This window comes from Hydra viridissima, unplaced genomic scaffold (assembly GCF_058129835.1).
Source record: "Hydra viridissima isolate aposymbiotic clone 2 unplaced genomic scaffold, HvirCarnegie_v1 scaffold_13, whole genome shotgun sequence".
NCBI lineage: Eukaryota > Metazoa > Cnidaria > Hydrozoa > Anthoathecata > Hydridae > Hydra > Hydra viridissima.
The window spans coordinates 36,047-55,184 of NW_028324312.1; the positions used below are offsets into that span (position 1 = coordinate 36,047).

Here is a 19,138-nt window from a genome sequence, read left to right on the forward strand (position 1 = left end):
GCGCTTTCGCAGTGAAGCATATTTTTTTGCCAAGCAAGTTTTTTTTTGCCAGCCAGAATCATAAAAACATCGATTAAAACAAACGAATTATTGTCAGTTTAAATAAAGAGGCTACCGGCTTTAAAAACTTAAAAAACTTGCTTCACAATTTCTTACGAAATTTATTTGAAGTTTTACATCTAGTTAGTATAAATATCATTGGTTTAGCTAAGAGCATAGTAACGGTTTCTGCTTACTCGCGCAGCCTAGTAAGATGGGTGCACCGCGGACGCTCAGTTGCGAATTCTTTCTTTTTTTTTTTTATCATTCCCCTTCCCGAAACCCCGAAATGAACGAAATGCGATTGGCAAGTATTTGATGCATACCTTAATACACAGTGACTAAATTGTAGTATGTGTTTTTTCCGTGCCGAAACTCTGGTCGGAAGACAGTGCATCTTTTTAGATATTTTAGAGCTTGTGGGTTATCACTAGTACCCAAGCCTTTTTATGAGTCATTAAAAAAAAATTTACAAACAAAACTGTATTCTTCTTCTTCTTTTTTTTTCCGATTGTGATCAGATTATGATTTGTACTGACGATATTACACTGTGTCTACTTCCTCGGTCTTATTTTCTTACAAACATTAACAACATTTGTAGTTTCGTAACTATCCCATTGACCCTTTCATGCACCAATTATTTTTCCATAACTAACATAATCCATAAAAAATCATCTACAAAATGACAGCGGTACTATTAACTGTTTTAATTAGACTTTTTCTACACCTTGATACATTTTGATAGCTTTACAGAACGTCAGTTTTCTTTACCCGTTGATGTAACAATTTTGCTGACAACATTTGAATACTTTGAACACTTTGCCAACGCATTAAATATTCTTGCAGTCGTACTATCTTGCGTGTTTGTGATCCCCACCACTATTGAGTTTGCGTGGCAGCATAGGTATAGCGACAATCGACTAATGGATTTTTAGAAGCCAGCGTTGCTCATACACTTTCAAAAGTAGAACTGCTCTCACTAAGATTAGTCGCGCTGGTGCTATTTCATGCGCTCCAGTTAAAAAGGAGCGCCAAGCTACCGGTTGCTAAAAAACCCGCGGTAAAGAAAGCTGAAACAGCACCTAAGAAGAAAGTCGCTGCAAAGAGTGCCACCGCAAAAGTGGACAAGAAATAACCTGTACTGCTCAATCCTTCATCAAACGGCTATTTTCATAGGTACACATTTCTTTAAAACGTTGCGCGGCATTTAGGACTTTGTCAGGTAGTAACAATTACACTAATTGAGTTTGAAAGTCACAGTAACCTCACCGGTAACTGCTCCGTGCTTTTTAGGTCGATGTATATTCTAGAAAAGGGGAGTTTGAGAGCAATTTTGAAGAAGAAAAAAAAAGGTTTTAAGTTGTTCATAGCCTAGGACGGATGCAGCAGTTTAAGTGTTTTATTTTAGCAGCTAGTTTAGCTATTCTGCACTTGGCATTGTTTGCACAATTAAATATAGCGATTGCAACAGATATTTTCATTTGAACCTATTTCGTTAATGCGTCTAATGTTTTTAAAAGATGCGTGGCTATAAAAATAGCCGTTTGAGCGGATTTTGATCTACTTACTGCTGGTGTACTTGGTAACAGCCTTGGTGCCTTCGCTCACTGCGTGTTTAGCAAGTTCACCGGGAAGTAAAAGGCGCACGGCGGTTTGAATTTCACGCGAAGAGATCGTAGATTTCTTATTTTGAAGGGCGAGCCGCGAAGCTTCAGAAGCAATTCTTTCGAAAATGTCGTTCACGAAAGAATTCATGATGCTCATTGCTTTAGAAGAAACACCGACATCAGGGTGAACTTGCTTCAGGACGTTGTAAATGTAAATGGCATAAGACTCTCGTCTCTTTCTCTTGCGCTTCTTGTCACCAGTTCCAGCGATTTTACCACCTTTCTTACCGGCGCGCTTCTCGCCTTTTTTCGCCACCTTTGGCGCTTGTTTTCCTCCGGTTTTTTGTGCGTCTGACATTTCGACGGGCCTAACAGTAAAAATTCTTTTCGTTTGTTTTCATTGCATTGCAACTGGATTTAATTTAAGATAAAGTTGTAGCCTCCAACTTGAAAACTCTTGCGTCATATGCACTTCTATTGGTTCTTAAAAGATTAAGTTGTTTGAGCATCGTTTATTTCTTTTTTACTATTGGTTAAAAAAAGGTTGACTTTGAGACCACTCTATTTTGATAAGAATAGCAAACTTTTTGCTGTTTAAAATAAAAAAAAGGCGCACGAGATCTCTGGTCCGTCTGTCTGTCTCTGCTTGTGTTAGAAAATAAAATGTCAGGACGTGGAAAAGGAGGAAAAGCTAAGGCCAAGGCAAAAACTCGATCTTTTAGAGCGGGTCTTCAGTTTCCTGTTGGTCGCGTTCACCGATTTTTGCGCAAAGGGCATTACGCCAATCGCATCGGTTCAGGCGCACCGGTCTACTTAGCTGCAGTTTTGGAATACCTCTCCGCCGAAATCTTAGAGTTAGCTGGTAATGCTGCACGCGATAACAAAAAAGCCAGGATCATTCCTCGTCACTTACAGCTAGCTGTTCGCAACGACGAAGAGTTAAACAAGTTGTTGTCAGGTGTTACAATTGCGAGCGGCGGTGTGTTGCCAAACATTCAAGCTGTGTTGCTTCCCAAAAAGAACGAGAAGGTTCCAAAGCCAGCAGCCCAGTAAACGGCGGTATAAACAACACAAAAGGCTATTTTCATAGCCACACATCCGTTAAAAATTATTGTTAAGGCGTTAGAAACTTTAAATTTTAAATTAAAGCCGTACACTATTGCCTACGACCATACCACGGTGAATACACCCGTTCTCGTCCGATCACGGAAGTTAAGCATCGTCGGGCCAGGGTAGTACTTGGATGGGTGACCGCCTGGGAACTCCTGGTGCCGTAGGCTTTTGCAACCGTTTACGAAAAAAAAAAAAAAAAGTCGCCAAAGGGGACTCCCTTTTCTTTACAAAATCTGCTTTTTCAGTTGACTCTAAGATACACAGAACTCATCCCCTGCAAAAGAATATGCATAAACACGGCCCTGCCTGGGTGGTGTCGATTGAAAGGGGAGCGACTGGTCGAAAGGTGTGTGAGGGCGCTTCTTCCGTCTCCGCATCTCTGAGGGAAAGAAAATGGCGCTCTTTTTCCTCGCACAAAAGCCAGAAAGCTAGTTTTGATGCTGAACAACAAGGGCAACGGTTAAAGGGACTATAGCCACCATAGTCAACGAGGGCCCAGGGGAAGTTTTCTTAAGGGGCCCTCGTTGTGATCAATTACATACCCAGGACCAATAGAAGTGTGCTCTAGTCATTAAAAATTAAAAACGAAAGTTAATGAAATCTTTTAAAAGTCAAAACTATTTAAATCTTTTAAAAAAATGATTTTTAAAATATCGTTTGTAGATACACGGGGATACCCGGGAATCTTCCCCGTCCTCTCGGCGGCCATGAAAGAAACCCTCGCAAGTCTAAAGTTGCACGATGTCAATGTTCCCTAGTTTTGTCGAAATGACGAAAAGACTGCAAAACTAGCTTTGAAGAGCAAAAATTTGTAAGATTCGTCAATCGTCGTTACGTATCTCTGGCAACGTTGCGTATTGACGTGTCAACTTGCCAAAATGTTTCGGTCGTTGTCGTTTCTTTCTAAGATCAACACGTAGGAATCAGAGCTGTTTTCATGAAAATAATGAACGGTAGTAAAAGAATGCATTTCACCGCACCAGAATCCAATATGCGATATGCATAAATGGTTGACAATTGTTGTTACTGTTGCTGCTGCTGTTGTTGTTACTATTGTTACTGTTAGATCGTTATTGCTAATGCTTATTTTTTTGTGGTCGTTGCTATTGTCAGTATTACTATTATCGTTAGTTTATCGATGCTATCGTTAATTTTTGTTATTGTCGTTATTGTTATCTTCATCGTTGTCATTATTTTCGTTGTCACTATTGATATCGATTTTCTTATTGCTACTGTTTGTTATTTTAACTATTATTATCGTCATTGTTTTTTATTACAGCGACTCGTTTTCACTGTTGTGACTGTCACATTTTGTTCCGCCGTCGAGTGATTTCCGGGATTGTAACCGGTCGATCACGCTTGCTGGTTGTCACGTTGAAACGATTCTCGTCGCTCCTATGCTTATTTGGTTGCCTCTTTGCGATTCTTAGATTTTTATTGATTTTGTACAAAAAAAAAAAAAAACAAAAAAAAAAAAAACAACAACTTTTGAAATAAATAAAATTTATTTGCACTTATAGCAGACTTTGTATGCGCCTCTCAAAATATGCAGTAGACTCTTAGGGGTGAGAGGAGAGGTTTTTTTTTTAAGTCGTTAGAGGAGGGGGCGAGCGCGAACGCAGGCCCCCACTACCAGAAATTGTACGGTCGAGTTACCGACGTTAGCGGTAATCGCAGGGGTCAGCCCAGGCGAAGTGCAATGCAAGAGCCTCACCCTGGAAGAAGCCCCATGTTGATCAGGTTTACTTCCCCGTCAGGTAAGTATGCTTTTCCCGTTGTGTGGGCAGCCTCGGACGTGCCCCAATCTTCTCAATTGTGGGTTTTCGATTGCACACCGCATCGTCCCGTTTGTTTGCTTTTTTTTTTTCCTTCTCTATAGTATGGGCCGCGCTCAGCAGTAGTGCAACGCCGAGGCAACCCGCGGTCAGGGCGAGGTAAACCTACGATCCCTTGACCAAATGCCAAAAATCAGATTAATATATGAGCCGGACTATGCCGGCGTACCAGATATTAAACTGATAAGAACAGATACTACACTTGATCTTAGCCATTAGGCCGAGAAGCGATACTTTTTGCAACGACTTTGTCCCGGCTCCCTCCCTCTCAACGAAAAAACTTGTGGACATTTGAATGATCAAGTCGATGGGTAACTTTAAGTTTCAACGATGAAAACATGGCTTTCTTGTACTGCATCAATTTCACTCTAAAACATTTGGGCTTTTTTTCAAAAATAACCCAGCTTCTTTCAAAAATAACAAGCTTCTTTCAAAAATAACCCAATTAACCAAAACATAAAAAACGTTTAAAGGCTTTTAAATTTAACGCTGGGCAGCAGATGTGATCAAAGGCCAAGTTGAACAACTGAAAATCAACTCTGTATATGAGCGTCCGACAGATTTCTCTGTCAAAAAGCATTTTGAGAACCTCTGTATTTAAATGTTCTTTTCAACTGTTGTAATGACAGTACTTTAATTCATCACCAGGGTCGCCAAGAAACAGCAGAGTTTAGGAGGACTTGCTTGTCATTAGCCTCGATCCTTTCCCAAGTAGTAATTCCTCACAAAGTCTAAAAAAACAAGCTTGAAAGTTTAAAAATTGGGATGGTGCAAATTAAGTTAAGAATTTAAACTGAGTAGCAAGAAAATATTTTTCAGATACTTTAGTTATTGCAAGAAATGAACACTTTAAATGTTTACTGACAAAAAGGTAAAACAATTTTAAAAAGTGACCTAAAACATCCACTGACAAAATATCAAATGACAAATGGAAAATGAAAAAATTTATGACACTAAACCGACACAGCATTAGGTTAGCAAAGGTAAAGCATACATACCTTGCACACTGTATCTGCATTTTTCCAATCACAAACTCGCAGAGCGTGGTAAAAGTTAATGAGACCTGGAACAATAAGCAAAGTATTTTTTTTAAATATTACATTTTTTAACATATTACCTAACCTAAATTAAGCCTGCAAATGTATTTGCGTACAAATTAGAAGCTCAGGATTGATGGAGAATAAACTTAAAAATATAATTCCCAAGTCAGTTAAAAGGATGTTTACTTGTTGGCTAAAGGTCAACTTTTTCAAACTATCACTTTTAAAAAATGGTTCTGGTAAACTATCGAAGAAACATGACTTACCTTTTTCTTGAAACTTTAACTGCTTCAATATTATATGCTCTGCTAACCTAACTTAACCCTTAACCTTGCCCCAGGACAACACTCAAAATTCTCTTTCAATAACTTATTTTCAATAATCAGACTTGCTACCTGAGGCTGAGTTAACTTTAGCAGTAACTCTATAAAACATAATGTGAGAAAGCCAAACAAAAGGTTCAGTTCAAAATGTAATGAGTATGTAATTTTTTTAAAATTTTATCGCATATCTTTAATCGAATTAAAGGGATCATTCCAAAGAAGCTATAGATTGTCCAGTGAAAAGCATACCTAATTAAGCATTACTTTATTGGGGTTGTGTCAGTATAACTGTAAATGAAACAAAGCTATGAACAAACTAAAGAAATAGGTAAAAGTCTTAGAAAGATCCTATTTCTGTTTCACTCACCAATAAAATCAAGAAGAATTTCCCACTTCTTATTCATTGAGTGGGATGCTCTAAAGAGTATTGCAACTTGCATTCTGGATAATCCAGGAACTCAGAACAAACTCTGTAACTGCACTCATGAAAGTCTTTTGTGACTACTCCTTCATAAAGTTGATGCTTCTAAAAATGAAAATTTATTTTTGAAAGGATTTTTTCATCAGAAACTATTCTTAAGTATTTGAAGACTTGAAAAAGTAAAGTGGGCACAACAATAGGGGTTAAACTGCTTCAAATTTTAAAACACAAACACCAAAATAAGGTGAAAAGATTGAAAATAAAATAGCACAGTACTTTTTATTACCTTAAAGCATTCTTGAAAAATCGTTAAAAAAACTGTGTGAACTCCTCTAAACTTGTCACTTGTCTTGGTTTTGGCATCAGCTACTGTATGAGAAGATAAAACAGGATTTAATTTGTTTAGTTTCCCTTTTTTTTATTTTCTTTTTTTTTTTCGAAACAAGCTAAAAGCACCTTTTCTGCTCTTGACGCTACGCCAACACCAAAAATTTCAGTAGGACTGCGCGTAACCACTGCACCGTTGTTAAACTCAATGATATGCACTTTACCGCAAAATTAACGCACCACTTATAAATTCCGACTTATTTTGAAAAATATTACGTATTTCCCGGATTTATCAAATACAAAGTCGATAATAATGTTTATTGTGACGTCATTTGTAGGCTTTATTCCGTTTTAGTTTCCAAATTGTAGCAGCTTTTCATAAGCAGCACGTTTTGCTGTAACTAAACCTCACTTTTAAAAGAAAAGTATGTATAAAGTTAGTATGAACAGATGTGTTGCTCAATGATAACTGTCATTTGAGCAACACGTCTGTTCTGACTTCTCAACGATACATAAGCTGACATTTTAAAACCTTTTTTGGTACCTCTTGCATCGTTCATGGGAGATGGATTCCTTCTTATGTAAGATAATGCTAGACCACATACGGCGCATGTTGTTACTGAATACTTACAAAATGCTACTATTCAAGTTTTGGAGTGGCCGGCTTGCAGTCCAGATATGAACCCAATAGAGCATCTTTGGGGCATAATGGCACGCTGTGTTAGAAGTCAACATCCACCACCTAGACGAGTTGCGACAAAGTCTTATCCGCGTATGTGAAGATATCCTTCAAGAAACGATTACACCTCTAATTAAAAGAAATCCACGGTGCTGTCTGGCTGCAACAACATCAAGATGTGGCAACACTAGATATTGATAAGTCAAAAATGTTACATTTTAAGCTGTATTAGTGTGCATAACAACAATAATCATCTTAGTTTATTTTGTTACTTACCTTAATTTTATTACTTACCATATTTCTAGTTTTAGTTTGTTTTTCTTTCTTTTCTTTTCTTTTCTCACCATCCTCAAAGTCGCTTTTATTATTATCATCGAAATAACTGTGTTCATGTGTTCTATTCTTAACACGTTTGTCAAAATATATGACCACAATTAAAATAAATCGAAATGTATGTGGTGCGTTAATTTTGCGGTTAAGTGTATATTAACTAGATATTTAACTCGCGCTTTCGCAGTGAAGCATATTTTTTTGCCAAGCAAGTTTTTTTTTGCCAGCCAGAATCATAAAAACATCGATTAAAACAAACGAATTATTGTCAGTTTAAATAAAGAGGCTACCGGCTTTAAAAACTTAAAAAACTTGCTTCACAATTTCTTACGAAATTTATTTGAAGTTTTACATCTAGTTAGTATAAATATCATTGGTTTAGCTAAGAGCATAGTAACGGTTTCTGCTTACTCGCGCAGCCTAGTAAGATGGGTGCACCGCGGACGCTCAGTTGCGAATTCTTTCTTTTTTTTTTTTATCATTCCCCTTCCCGAAACCCCGAAATGAACGAAATGCGATTGGCAAGTATTTGATGCATACCTTAATACACAGTGACTAAATTGTAGTATGTGTTTTTTCCGTGCCGAAACTCTGGTCGGAAGACAGTGCATCTTTTTAGATATTTTAGAGCTTGTGGGTTATCACTAGTACCCAAGCCTTTTTATGAGTCATTAAAAAAAAATTTACAAACAAAACTGTATTCTTCTTCTTCTTTTTTTTTCCGATTGTGATCAGATTATGATTTGTACTGACGATATTACACTGTGTCTACTTCCTCGGTCTTATTTTCTTACAAACATTAACAACATTTGTAGTTTCGTAACTATCCCATTGACCCTTTCATGCACCAATTATTTTTCCATAACTAACATAATCCATAAAAAATCATCTACAAAATGACAGCGGTACTATTAACTGTTTTAATTAGACTTTTTCTACACCTTGATACATTTTGATAGCTTTACAGAACGTCAGTTTTCTTTACCCGTTGATGTAACAATTTTGCTGACAACATTTGAATACTTTGAACACTTTGCCAACGCATTAAATATTCTTGCAGTCGTACTATCTTGCGTGTTTGTGATCCCCACCACTATTGAGTTTGCGTGGCAGCATAGGTATAGCGACAATCGACTAATGGATTTTTAGAAGCCAGCGTTGCTCATACACTTTCAAAAGTAGAACTGCTCTCACTAAGATTAGTCGCGCTGGTGCTATTTCATGCGCTCCAGTTAAAAAGGAGCGCCAAGCTACCGGTTGCTAAAAAAACCCGCGGTAAAGAAAGCTGAAACAGCACCTAAGAAGAAAGTCGCTGCAAAGAGTGCCACCGCAAAAGTGGACAAGAAATAACCTGTACTGCTCAATCCTTCATCAAACGGCTATTTTCATAGGTACACATTTCTTTAAAACGTTGCGCGGCATTTAGGACTTTGTCAGGTAGTAACAATTACACTAATTGAGTTTGAAAGTCACAGTAAACCTCACCGGTAACTGCTCCGTGCTTTTTAGGTCGATGTATATTCTAGAAAAGGGGGAGTTTGAGAGCAATTTTGAAGAAGAAAAAAAAAAGGTTTTAAGTTGTTCATAGCCTAGGACGGATGCAGCAGTTTAAGTGTTTTATTTTAGCAGCTAGTTTAGCTATTCTGCACTTGGCATTGTTTGCACAATTAAATATAGCGATTGCAACAGATATTTTCATTTGAACCTATTTCGTTAATGCGTCTAATGTTTTTAAAAGATGCGTGGCTATAAAAATAGCCGTTTGAGCGGATTTTGATCTACTTACTGCTGGTGTACTTGGTAACAGCCTTGGTGCCTTCGCTCACTGCGTGTTTAGCAAGTTCACCGGGAAGTAAAAGGCGCACGGCGGTTTGAATTTCACGCGAAGAGATCGTAGATTTCTTATTTTGAAGGGCGAGCCGCGAAGCTTCAGAAGCAATTCTTTCGAAAATGTCGTTCACGAAAGAATTCATGATGCTCATTGCTTTAGAAGAAACACCGACATCAGGGTGAACTTGCTTCAGGACGTTGTAAATGTAAATGGCATAAGACTCTCGTCTCTTTCTCTTGCGCTTCTTGTCACCAGTTCCAGCGATTTTACCACCTTTCTTACCGGCGCGCTTCTCGCCTTTTTTCGCCACCTTTGGCGCTTGTTTTCCTCCGGTTTTTTGTGCGTCTGACATTTCGACGGGCCTAACAGTAAAAATTCTTTTCGTTTGTTTTCATTGCATTGCAACTGGATTTAATTTAAGATAAAGTTGTAGCCTCCAACTTGAAAACTCTTGCGTCATATGCACTTCTATTGGTTCTTAAAAGATTAAGTTGTTTGAGCATCGTTTATTTCTTTTTTACTATTGGTTAAAAAAAGGTTGACTTTGAGACCACTCTATTTTGATAAGAATAGCAAACTTTTGCTGTTTAAAATAAAAAAAAGGCGCACGAGATCTCTGGTCCGTCTGTCTGTCTCTGCTTGTGTTAGAAAATAAAATGTCAGGACGTGGAAAAGGAGGAAAAGCTAAGGCCAAGGCAAAAACTCGATCTTTTAGAGCGGGTCTTCAGTTTCCTGTTGGTCGCGTTCACCGATTTTTGCGCAAAGGGCATTACGCCAATCGCATCGGTTCAGGCGCACCGGTCTACTTAGCTGCAGTTTTGGAATACCTCTCCGCCGAAATCTTAGAGTTAGCTGGTAATGCTGCACGCGATAACAAAAAAGCCAGGATCATTCCTCGTCACTTACAGCTAGCTGTTCGCAACGACGAAGAGTTAAACAAGTTGTTGTCAGGTGTTACAATTGCGAGCGGCGGTGTGTTGCCAAACATTCAAGCTGTGTTGCTTCCCAAAAAGAACGAGAAGGTTCCAAAGCCAGCAGCCCAGTAAACGGCGGTATAAACAACACAAAAGGCTATTTTCATAGCCACACATCCGTTAAAAATTATTGTTAAGGCGTTAGAAACTTTAAATTTTAAATTAAAGCCGTACACTATTGCCTACGACCATACCACGGTGAATCCCGTTCTCGTCCGATCACGGAAGTTAAGCATCGTCGGGCCAGGGTAGTACTTGGATGGGTGACCGCCTGGGAACTCCTGGTGCCGTAGGCTTTTGCAACCGTTTACGAAAAAAAAAAAAAAAAGTCGCCAAAGGGGACTCCCTTTTCTTTACAAAATCTGCTTTTTCAGTTGACTCTAAGATACACAGAACTCATCCCCTGCAAAAGAATATGCATAAACACGGCCCTGCCTGGGTGGTGTCGATTGAAAGGGGAGCGACTGGTCGAAAGGTGTGTGAGGGCGCTTCTTCCGTCTCCGCATCTCTGAGGGAAAGAAAATGGCGCTCTTTTTCCTCGCACAAAAGCCAGAAAGCTAGTTTTGATGCTGAACAACAAGGGCAACGGTTAAAGGGACTATAGCCACCATAGTCAACGAGGGCCCAGGGGAAGTTTTCTTAAGGGGCCCTCGTTGTGATCAATTACATACCCAGGACCAATAGAAGTGTGCTCTAGTCATTAAAAATTAAAAACGAAAGTTAATGAAATCTTTTAAAAGTCAAAACTATTTAAATCTTTTAAAAAAATGATTTTTAAAATATCGTTTGTAGATACACGGGGATACCCGGGAATCTTCCCCGTCCTCTCGGCGGCCATGAAAGAAACCCTCGCAAGTCTAAAGTTGCACGATGTCAATGTTCCCTAGTTTTGTCGAAATGACGAAAAGACTGCAAAACTAGCTTTGAAGAGCAAAAATTTGTAAGATTCGTCAATCGTCGTTACGTATCTCTGGCAACGTTGCGTATTGACGTGTCAACTTGCCAAAATGTTTCGGTCGTTGTCGTTTCTTTCTAAGATCAACACGTAGGAATCAGAGCTGTTTTCATGAAAATAATGAACGGTAGTAAAAGAATGCATTTCACCGCACCAGAATCCAATATGCGATATGCATAAATGGTTGACAATTGTTGTTACTGTTGCTGCTGCTGTTGTTGTTACTATTGTTACTGTTAGATCGTTATTGCTAATGCTTATTTTTTTGTGGTCGTTGCTATTGTCAGTATTACTATTATCGTTAGTTTATCGATGCTATCGTTAATTTTTGTTATTGTCGTTATTGTTATCTTCATCGTTGTCATTATTTTCGTTGTCACTATTGATATCGATTTTCTTATTGCTACTGTTTGTTATTTTAACTATTATTATCGTCATTGTTTTTTATTACAGCGACTCGTTTTCACTGTTGTGACTGTCACATTTTGTTCCGCCGTCGAGTGATTTCCGGGATTGTAACCGGTCGATCACGCTTGCTGGTTGTCACGTTGAAACGATTCTCGTCGCTCCTATGCTTATTTGGTTGCCTCTTTGCGATTCTTAGATTTTTATTGATTTTGTACAAAAAAAAAAAAAAACAAAAAAAAAAAAACAACAACTTTTGAAATAAATAAAATTTATTTGCACTTATAGCAGACTTTGTATGCGCCTCTCAAAATATGCAGTAGACTCTTAGGGGTGAGAGGAGAGGTTTTTTTTTTAAGTCGTTAAGGAGGGGGGCGAGCGCGAACGCAGGCCCCCACTACCAGAAATTGTACGGTCGAGTTACCGACGTTAGCGGTAATCGCAGGGGTCAGCCCAGGCGAAGTGCAATGCAAGAGCCTCACCCTGGAAGAAGCCCCATGTTGATCAGGTTTACTTCCCCGTCAGGTAAGTATGCTTTTCCCGTTGTGTGGGCAGCCTCGGACGTGCCCCAATCTTCTCAATTGTGGGTTTTCGATTGCACACCGCATCGTCCCGTTTGTTTGCTTTTTTTTTTTCCTTCTCTATAGTATGGGCCGCGCTCAGCAGTAGTGCAACGCCGAGGCAACCCGCGGTCAGGGCGAGGTAAACCTACGATCCCTTGACCAAATGCCAAAAATCAGATTAATATATGAGCCGGACTATGCCGGCGTACCAGATATTAAACTGATAAGAACAGATACTACACTTGATCTTAGCCATTAGGCCGAGAAGCGATACTTTTTGCAACGACTTTGTCCCGGCTCCCTCCCTCTCAACGAAAAAACTTGTGGACATTTGAATGATCAAGTCGATGGGTAACTTTAAGTTTCAACGATGAAAACATGGCTTTCTTGTACTGCATCAATTTCACTCTAAAACATTTGGGCTTTTTTTCAAAAATAACCCAGCTTCTTTCAAAAATAACAAGCTTCTTTCAAAAATAACCCAATTAACCAAAACATAAAAAACGTTTAAAGGCTTTTAAATTTAACGCTGGGCAGCAGATGTGATCAAAGGCCAAGTTGAACAACTGAAAATCAACTCTGTATATGAGCGTCCGACAGATTTCTCTGTCAAAAAGCATTTTGAGAACCTCTGTATTTAAATGTTCTTTTCAACTGTTGTAATGACAGTACTTTAATTCATCACCAGGGTCGCCAAGAAACAGCAGAGTTTAGGAGGACTTGCTTGTCATTAGCCTCGATCCTTTCCCAAGTAGTAATTCCTCACAAAGTCTAAAAAAACAAGCTTGAAAGTTTAAAAATTGGGATGGTGCAAATTAAGTTAAGAATTTAAACTGAGTAGCAAGAAAATATTTTTCAGATACTTTAGTTATTGCAAGAAATGAACACTTTAAATGTTTACTGACAAAAAGGTAAAACAATTTTAAAAAGTGACCTAAAACATCCACTGACAAAATATCAAATGACAAATGGAAAATGAAAAAATTTATGACACTAAACCGACACAGCATTAGGTTAGCAAAGGTAAAGCATACATACCTTGCACACTGTATCTGCATTTTTCCAATCACAAACTCGCAGAGCGTGGTAAAAGTTAATGAGACCTGGAACAATAAGCAAAGTATTTTTTTTAAATATTACATTTTTTAACATATTACCTAACCTAAATTAAGCCTGCAAATGTATTTGCGTACAAATTAGAAGCTCAGGATTGATGGAGAATAAACTTAAAAATATAATTCCCAAGTCAGTTAAAAGGATGTTTACTTGTTGGCTAAAGGTCAACTTTTTCAAACTATCACTTTTAAAAAATGGTTCTGGTAAACTATCGAAGAAACATGACTTACCTTTTTCTTGAAACTTTAACTGCTTCAATATTATATGCTCTGCTAACCTAACTTAACCCTTAACCTTGCCCCAGGACAACACTCAAAATTCTCTTTCAATAACTTATTTTCAATAATCAGACTTGCTACCTGAGGCTGAGTTAACTTTAGCAGTAACTCTATAAAACATAATGTGAGAAAGCCAAACAAAAGGTTCAGTTCAAAATGTAATGAGTATGTAATTTTTTTAAAATATCGCATATCTTTAATCGAATTAAAGGGATCATTCCAAAGAAGCTATAGATTGTCCAGTGAAAAGCATACCTAATTAAGCATTACTTTATTGGGGTTGTGTCAGTATAACTGTAAATGAAACAAAGCTATGAACAAACTAAAGAAATAGGTAAAAGTCTTAGAAAGATCCTATTTCTGTTTCACTCACCAATAAAATCAAGAAGAATTTCCCACTTCTTATTCATTGAGTGGGATGCTCTAAAGAGTATTGCAACTTGCATTCTGGATAATCCAGGAACTCAGAACAAACTCTGTAACTGCACTCATGAAAGTCTTTTGTGACTACTCCTTCATAAAGTTGATGCTTCTAAAAAATGAAAATTTATTTTTGAAAGGATTTTTTCATCAGAAATATTCTTAAGTATTTGAAGACTTGAAAAAGTAAAGTGGGCACAACAATAGGGGTTAAACTGCTTCAAATTTTAAAACACAAACACCAAAATAAGGTGAAAAGATTGAAAATAAAATAGCACAGTACTTTTTATTACCTTAAAGCATTCTTGAAAAATCGTTAAAAAAACTGTGTGAACTCCTCTAAACTTGTCACTTGTCTTGGTTTTGGCATCAGCTACTGTATGAGAAGATAAAACAGGATTTAATTTGTTTAGTTTCCCTTTTTTTTATTTTCTTTTTTTTTTCGAAACAAGCTAAAGCACCTTTTCTGCTCTTGACGCTACGCCAACACCAAAATTTCAGTAGGACTGCGCGTAACCACTGCACCGTTGTTAAACTCAATGATATGCACTTTACCGCAAAATTAACGCACCACTTATAAATTCCGACTTATTTTGAAAAATATTACGTATTTCCCGGATTTATCAAATACAAAGTCGATAATAATGTTTATTGTGACGTCATTTGTAGGCTTTATTCCGTTTTAGTTTCCAAATTGTAGCAGCTTTTCATAAGCAGCACGTTTTGCTGTAACTAAACCTCACTTTTAAAAGAAAAGTATGTATAAAGTTAGTATGAACAGATGTGTTGCTCAATGATAACTGTCATTTGAGCAACACGTCTGTTCTGACTTCTCAACGATACATAAGCTGACATTTTAAAACCTTTTTTGGTACCTCTTGCATCGTTCATGGGAGATGGATTCCTTCTTATGTAAGATAATGCTAGACCACATACGGCGCATGTTGTTACTGAATACTTACAAAATGCTACTATTCAAGTTTTGGAGTGGCCGGCTTGCAGTCCAGATATGAACCCAATAGAGCATCTTTGGGGCATAATGGCACGCTGTGTTAGAAGTCAACATCCACCACCTAGACGAGTTGCGACAAAGTCTTATCCGCGTATGTGAAGATATCCTTCAAGAAACGATTACACCTCTAATTAAAAGAAATCCACGGTGCTGTCTGGCTGCAACAACATCAAGATGTGGCAACACTAGATATTGATAAGTCAAAAATGTTACATTTTAAGCTGTATTAGTGTGCATAACAACAATAATCATCTTAGTTTATTTTGTTACTTACCTTAATTTTATTACTTACCATATTTCTAGTTTTAGTTTGTTTTTCTTTCTTTTCTTTTCTTTTCTCACCATCCTCAAAGTCGCTTTTATTATTATCATCGAAATAACTGTGTTCATGTGTTCTATTCTTAACACGTTTGTCAAAATATATGACCACAATTAAAATAAATCGAAATGTATGTGGTGCGTTAATTTTGCGGTTAAGTGTATATTAACTAGATATTTAACTCGCGCTTTCGCAGTGAAGCATATTTTTTTGCCAAGCAAGTTTTTTTTTGCCAGCCAGAATCATAAAAACATCGATTAAAACAAACGAATTATTGTCAGTTTAAATAAAGAGGCTACCGGCTTTAAAAACTTAAAAAACTTGCTTCACAATTTCTTACGAAATTTATTTGAAGTTTTACATCTAGTTAGTATAAATATCATTGGTTTAGCTAAGAGCATAGTAACGGTTTCTGCTTACTCGCGCAGCCTAGTAAGATGGGTGCACCGCGGACGCTCAGTTGCGAATTCTTTCTTTTTTTTTTTTATCATTCCCCTTCCCGAAACCCCGAAATGAACGAAATGCGATTGGCAAGTATTTGATGCATACCTTAATACACAGTGACTAAATTGTAGTATGTGTTTTTTCCGTGCCGAAACTCTGGTCGGAAGACAGTGCATCTTTTTAGATATTTTAGAGCTTGTGGGTTATCACTAGTACCCAAGCCTTTTTATGAGTCATTAAAAAAAAATTTACAAACAAAACTGTATTCTTCTTCTTCTTTTTTTTCCGATTGTGATCAGATTATGATTTGTACTGACGATATTACACTGTGTCTACTTCCTCGGTCTTATTTTCTTACAAACATTAACAACATTTGTAGTTTCGTAACTATCCCATTGACCCTTTCATGCACCAATTATTTTTCCATAACTAACATAATCCATAAAAAATCATCTACAAAATGACAGCGGTACTATTAACTGTTTTAATTAGACTTTTTCTACACCTTGATACATTTTGATAGCTTTACAGAACGTCAGTTTTCTTTACCCGTTGATGTAACAATTTTGCTGACAACATTTGAATACTTTGAACACTTTGCCAACGCATTAAATATTCTTGCAGTCGTACTATCTTGCGTGTTTGTGATCCCCACCACTATTGAGTTTGCGTGGCAGCATAGGTATAGCGACAATCGACTAATGGATTTTTAGAAGCCAGCGTTGCTCATACACTTTCAAAAGTAGAACTGCTCTCACTAAGATTAGTCGCGCTGGTGCTATTTCATGCGCTCCAGTTAAAAAGGAGCGCCAAGCTACCGGTTGCTAAAAAACCCGCGGTAAAGAAAGCTGAAACAGCACCTAAGAAGAAAGTCGCTGCAAAGAGTGCCACCGCAAAAGTGGACAAGAAATAACCTGTACTGCTCAATCCTTCATCAAACGGCTATTTTCATAGGTACACATTTCTTTAAAACGTTGCGCGGCATTTAGGACTTTGTCAGGTAGTAACAATTACACTAATTGAGTTTGAAAGTCACAGTAACCTCACCGGTAACTGCTCCGTGCTTTTTAGGTCGATGTATATTCTAGAAAAGGGGAGTTTGAGAGCAATTTTGAAGAAGAAAAAAAAAGGTTTTAAGTTGTTCATAGCCTAGGACGGATGCAGCAGTTTAAGTGTTTTATTTTAGCAGCTAGTTTAGCTATTCTGCACTTGGCATTGTTTGCACAATTAAATATAGCGATTGCAACAGATATTTTCATTTGAAACCTATTTCGTTAATGCGTCTAATGTTTTTAAAAGATGCGTGGCTATAAAAATAGCCGTTTGAGCGGATTTTGATCTACTTACTGCTGGTGTACTTGGTAACAGCCTTGGTGCCTTCGCTCACTGCGTGTTTAGCAAGTTCACCGGAAGTAAAAGGCGCACGGCGGTTTGAATTTCACGCGAAGAGATCGTAGATTTCTTATTTTGAAGGGCGAGCCGCGAAGCTTCAGAAGCAATTCTTTCGAAAATGTCGTTCACGAAAGAATTCATGATGCTCATTGCTTTAGAAGAAACACCGACATCAGGGTGAACTTGCTTCAGGACGTTGTAAATGTAAATGGCATAAGACTCTCGTCTCTTTCTCTTGCGCTTCTTGTCACCAGTTCCAGCGATTTTACCACCTTTCTTACCGGCGCGCTTCTCGCCTTTTTTCGCCACCTTTGGCGCTTGTTTTCCTCCGGTTTTTGTGCGTCTGACATTTCGACGGGCCTAACAGTAAAAATTCTTTTCGTTTGTTTTCATTGCATTGCAACTGGATTTAATTTAAGATAAAGTTGTAGCCTCCAACTTGAAAACTCTTGCGTCATATGCACTTCTATTGGTTCTTAAAAGATTAAGTTGTTTGAGCATCGTTTATTTCTTTTTTACTATTGGTTAAAAAAGGTTGACTTTGAGACCACTCTATTTTGATAAGAATAGCAAACTTTTTGCTGTTTAAAATAAAAAAAAGGCGCACGAGATCTCTGGTCCGTCTGTCTGTCTCTGCTTGTGTTAGAAAATAAAATGTCAGGACGTGGAAAAGGAGGAAAAGCTAAGGCCAAGGCAAAAACTCGATCTTTTAGAGCGGGTCTTCAGTTTCCTGTTGGTCGCGTTCACCGATTTTTGCGCAAAGGGCATTACGCCCAATCGCATCGGTTCAGGCGCACCGGTCTACTTAGCTGCAGTTTTGGAATACCTCTCCGCCGAAATCTTAGAGTAAGCTGGTAATGCTGCACGCGATAACAAAAAAGCCAGGATCATTCCTCGTCACTTACAGCTAGCTGTTCGCAACGACGAAGAGTTAAACAAGTTGTTGTCAGGTGTTACAATTGCGAGCGGCGGTGTGTTGCCAAACATTCAAGCTGTGTTGCTTCCCAAAAAGAACGAGAAGGTTCCAAAGCCAGCAGCCCAGTAAACGGCGGTATAAACAACACAAAAGGCTATTTTCATAGCCACACATCCGTTAAAAATTATTGTTAAGGCGTTAGAAACTTAAATTTTAAATTAAAGCCGTACACTATTGCCTACGACCATACCACGGTGAATACACCCGTTCTCGTCCGATCACGGAAGTTTAAGCATCGTCGGGCCAGGGTAGTACTTGGATGGGTGACCGCCTGGGAACTCCTGGTGCCGTAGGCTTTTGCAACCGTTTACGAAAAAAAAAAAAAAAAGTCGCCAAAGGGGACTCCCTTTTCTTTACAAAATCTGCTTTTTCAGTTGACTCTAAGATACACAGAACTCATCCCCTGCAAAAGAATATGCATAAACACGGCCCTGCCTGGGTGGTGTCGATTGAAAGGGGAGCGACTGGTCGAAAGGTGTGTGAGGGCGCTTCTTCCGTCTCCGCATCTCTGAGGGAAAGAAAATGGCGCTCTTTTTCTCGCACAAAAGCCAGAAAGCTAGTTTTGATGCTGAACAACAAGGGCAACGGTTAAAGGGACTATAGCCACCATAGTCAACGAGGGCCCAGGGGAAGTTTTCTTAAGGGGCCCTCGTTGTGATCAATTACATACCCAGGACCAATAGAAGTGTGCTCTAGTCATTAAAATTAAAAACGAAAGTTAATGAAATCTTTTAAAAGT

The 19,138-nt window shown here is 38.2% G+C and overlaps 2 protein-coding genes, 7 non-coding genes and 2 pseudogenes across 9 annotated transcripts; 5 read left to right on the forward strand and 6 right to left on the reverse strand.

The window, feature by feature from the left end:
* Positions 1-1,599: 1,599 nt before the first annotated feature.
* Positions 1,600-2,004, reverse strand: LOC149879600 (late histone H2B.L4 pseudogene; annotated as a pseudogene).
* Positions 1,606-2,699, forward strand: LOC149879601 (histone H2A, orphon). Its single transcript, XM_090070626.1, has 2 exons — positions 1,606-1,735; positions 2,302-2,699. Exon 2 carries the CDS (start codon positions 2,310-2,312, stop codon positions 2,697-2,699), a length of 390 nt encoding a protein of 129 aa, XP_089926752.1. The 5' UTR covers positions 1,606-1,735; positions 2,302-2,309.
* Positions 2,700-2,807: 108 nt separating this feature from the next.
* On the forward strand, positions 2,808-2,926 carry LOC149879602 (5S ribosomal RNA). Its single transcript, XR_016446543.1, has one exon. It is a non-coding gene; the product is annotated as a 5S ribosomal RNA (ribosomal RNA).
* A 1,434-nt stretch (positions 2,927-4,360) lies between these two features.
* Positions 4,361-4,524, reverse strand: LOC149879603 (U1 spliceosomal RNA). The gene has a single exon (XR_016446520.1). It is a non-coding gene; the product is annotated as a U1 spliceosomal RNA (small nuclear RNA).
* Positions 4,525-4,634: 110 nt separating this feature from the next.
* LOC149879604 (U2 spliceosomal RNA) lies at positions 4,635-4,826 on the reverse strand. Its single transcript, XR_016446640.1, has one exon. It is a non-coding gene; the product is annotated as a U2 spliceosomal RNA (small nuclear RNA).
* Positions 4,827-9,492: 4,666 nt separating this feature from the next.
* LOC149879605 (late histone H2B.L4 pseudogene) lies at positions 9,493-9,897 on the reverse strand (annotated as a pseudogene).
* Positions 9,499-10,591, forward strand: LOC149879606 (histone H2A, orphon). The gene is made up of 2 exons (XM_090070629.1): positions 9,499-9,628; positions 10,194-10,591. The coding sequence occupies exon 2, from the start codon at positions 10,202-10,204 to the stop codon at positions 10,589-10,591; it is 390 nt and encodes a 129-aa protein (XP_089926755.1). The 5' UTR covers positions 9,499-9,628; positions 10,194-10,201.
* Positions 10,592-10,699: 108 nt separating this feature from the next.
* LOC149879607 (5S ribosomal RNA) lies at positions 10,700-10,815 on the forward strand. The gene has a single exon (XR_016446635.1). It is a non-coding gene; the product is annotated as a 5S ribosomal RNA (ribosomal RNA).
* A 1,433-nt stretch (positions 10,816-12,248) lies between these two features.
* LOC149879608 (U1 spliceosomal RNA) lies at positions 12,249-12,412 on the reverse strand. The gene has a single exon (XR_016446503.1). It is a non-coding gene; the product is annotated as a U1 spliceosomal RNA (small nuclear RNA).
* Positions 12,413-12,522: 110 nt separating this feature from the next.
* LOC149879609 (U2 spliceosomal RNA) lies at positions 12,523-12,714 on the reverse strand. Its single transcript, XR_016446642.1, has one exon. It is a non-coding gene; the product is annotated as a U2 spliceosomal RNA (small nuclear RNA).
* Positions 12,715-18,575: 5,861 nt separating this feature from the next.
* LOC149879610 (5S ribosomal RNA) lies at positions 18,576-18,695 on the forward strand. Its single transcript, XR_016446634.1, has one exon. It is a non-coding gene; the product is annotated as a 5S ribosomal RNA (ribosomal RNA).
* Positions 18,696-19,138: the final 443 nt, after the last annotated feature.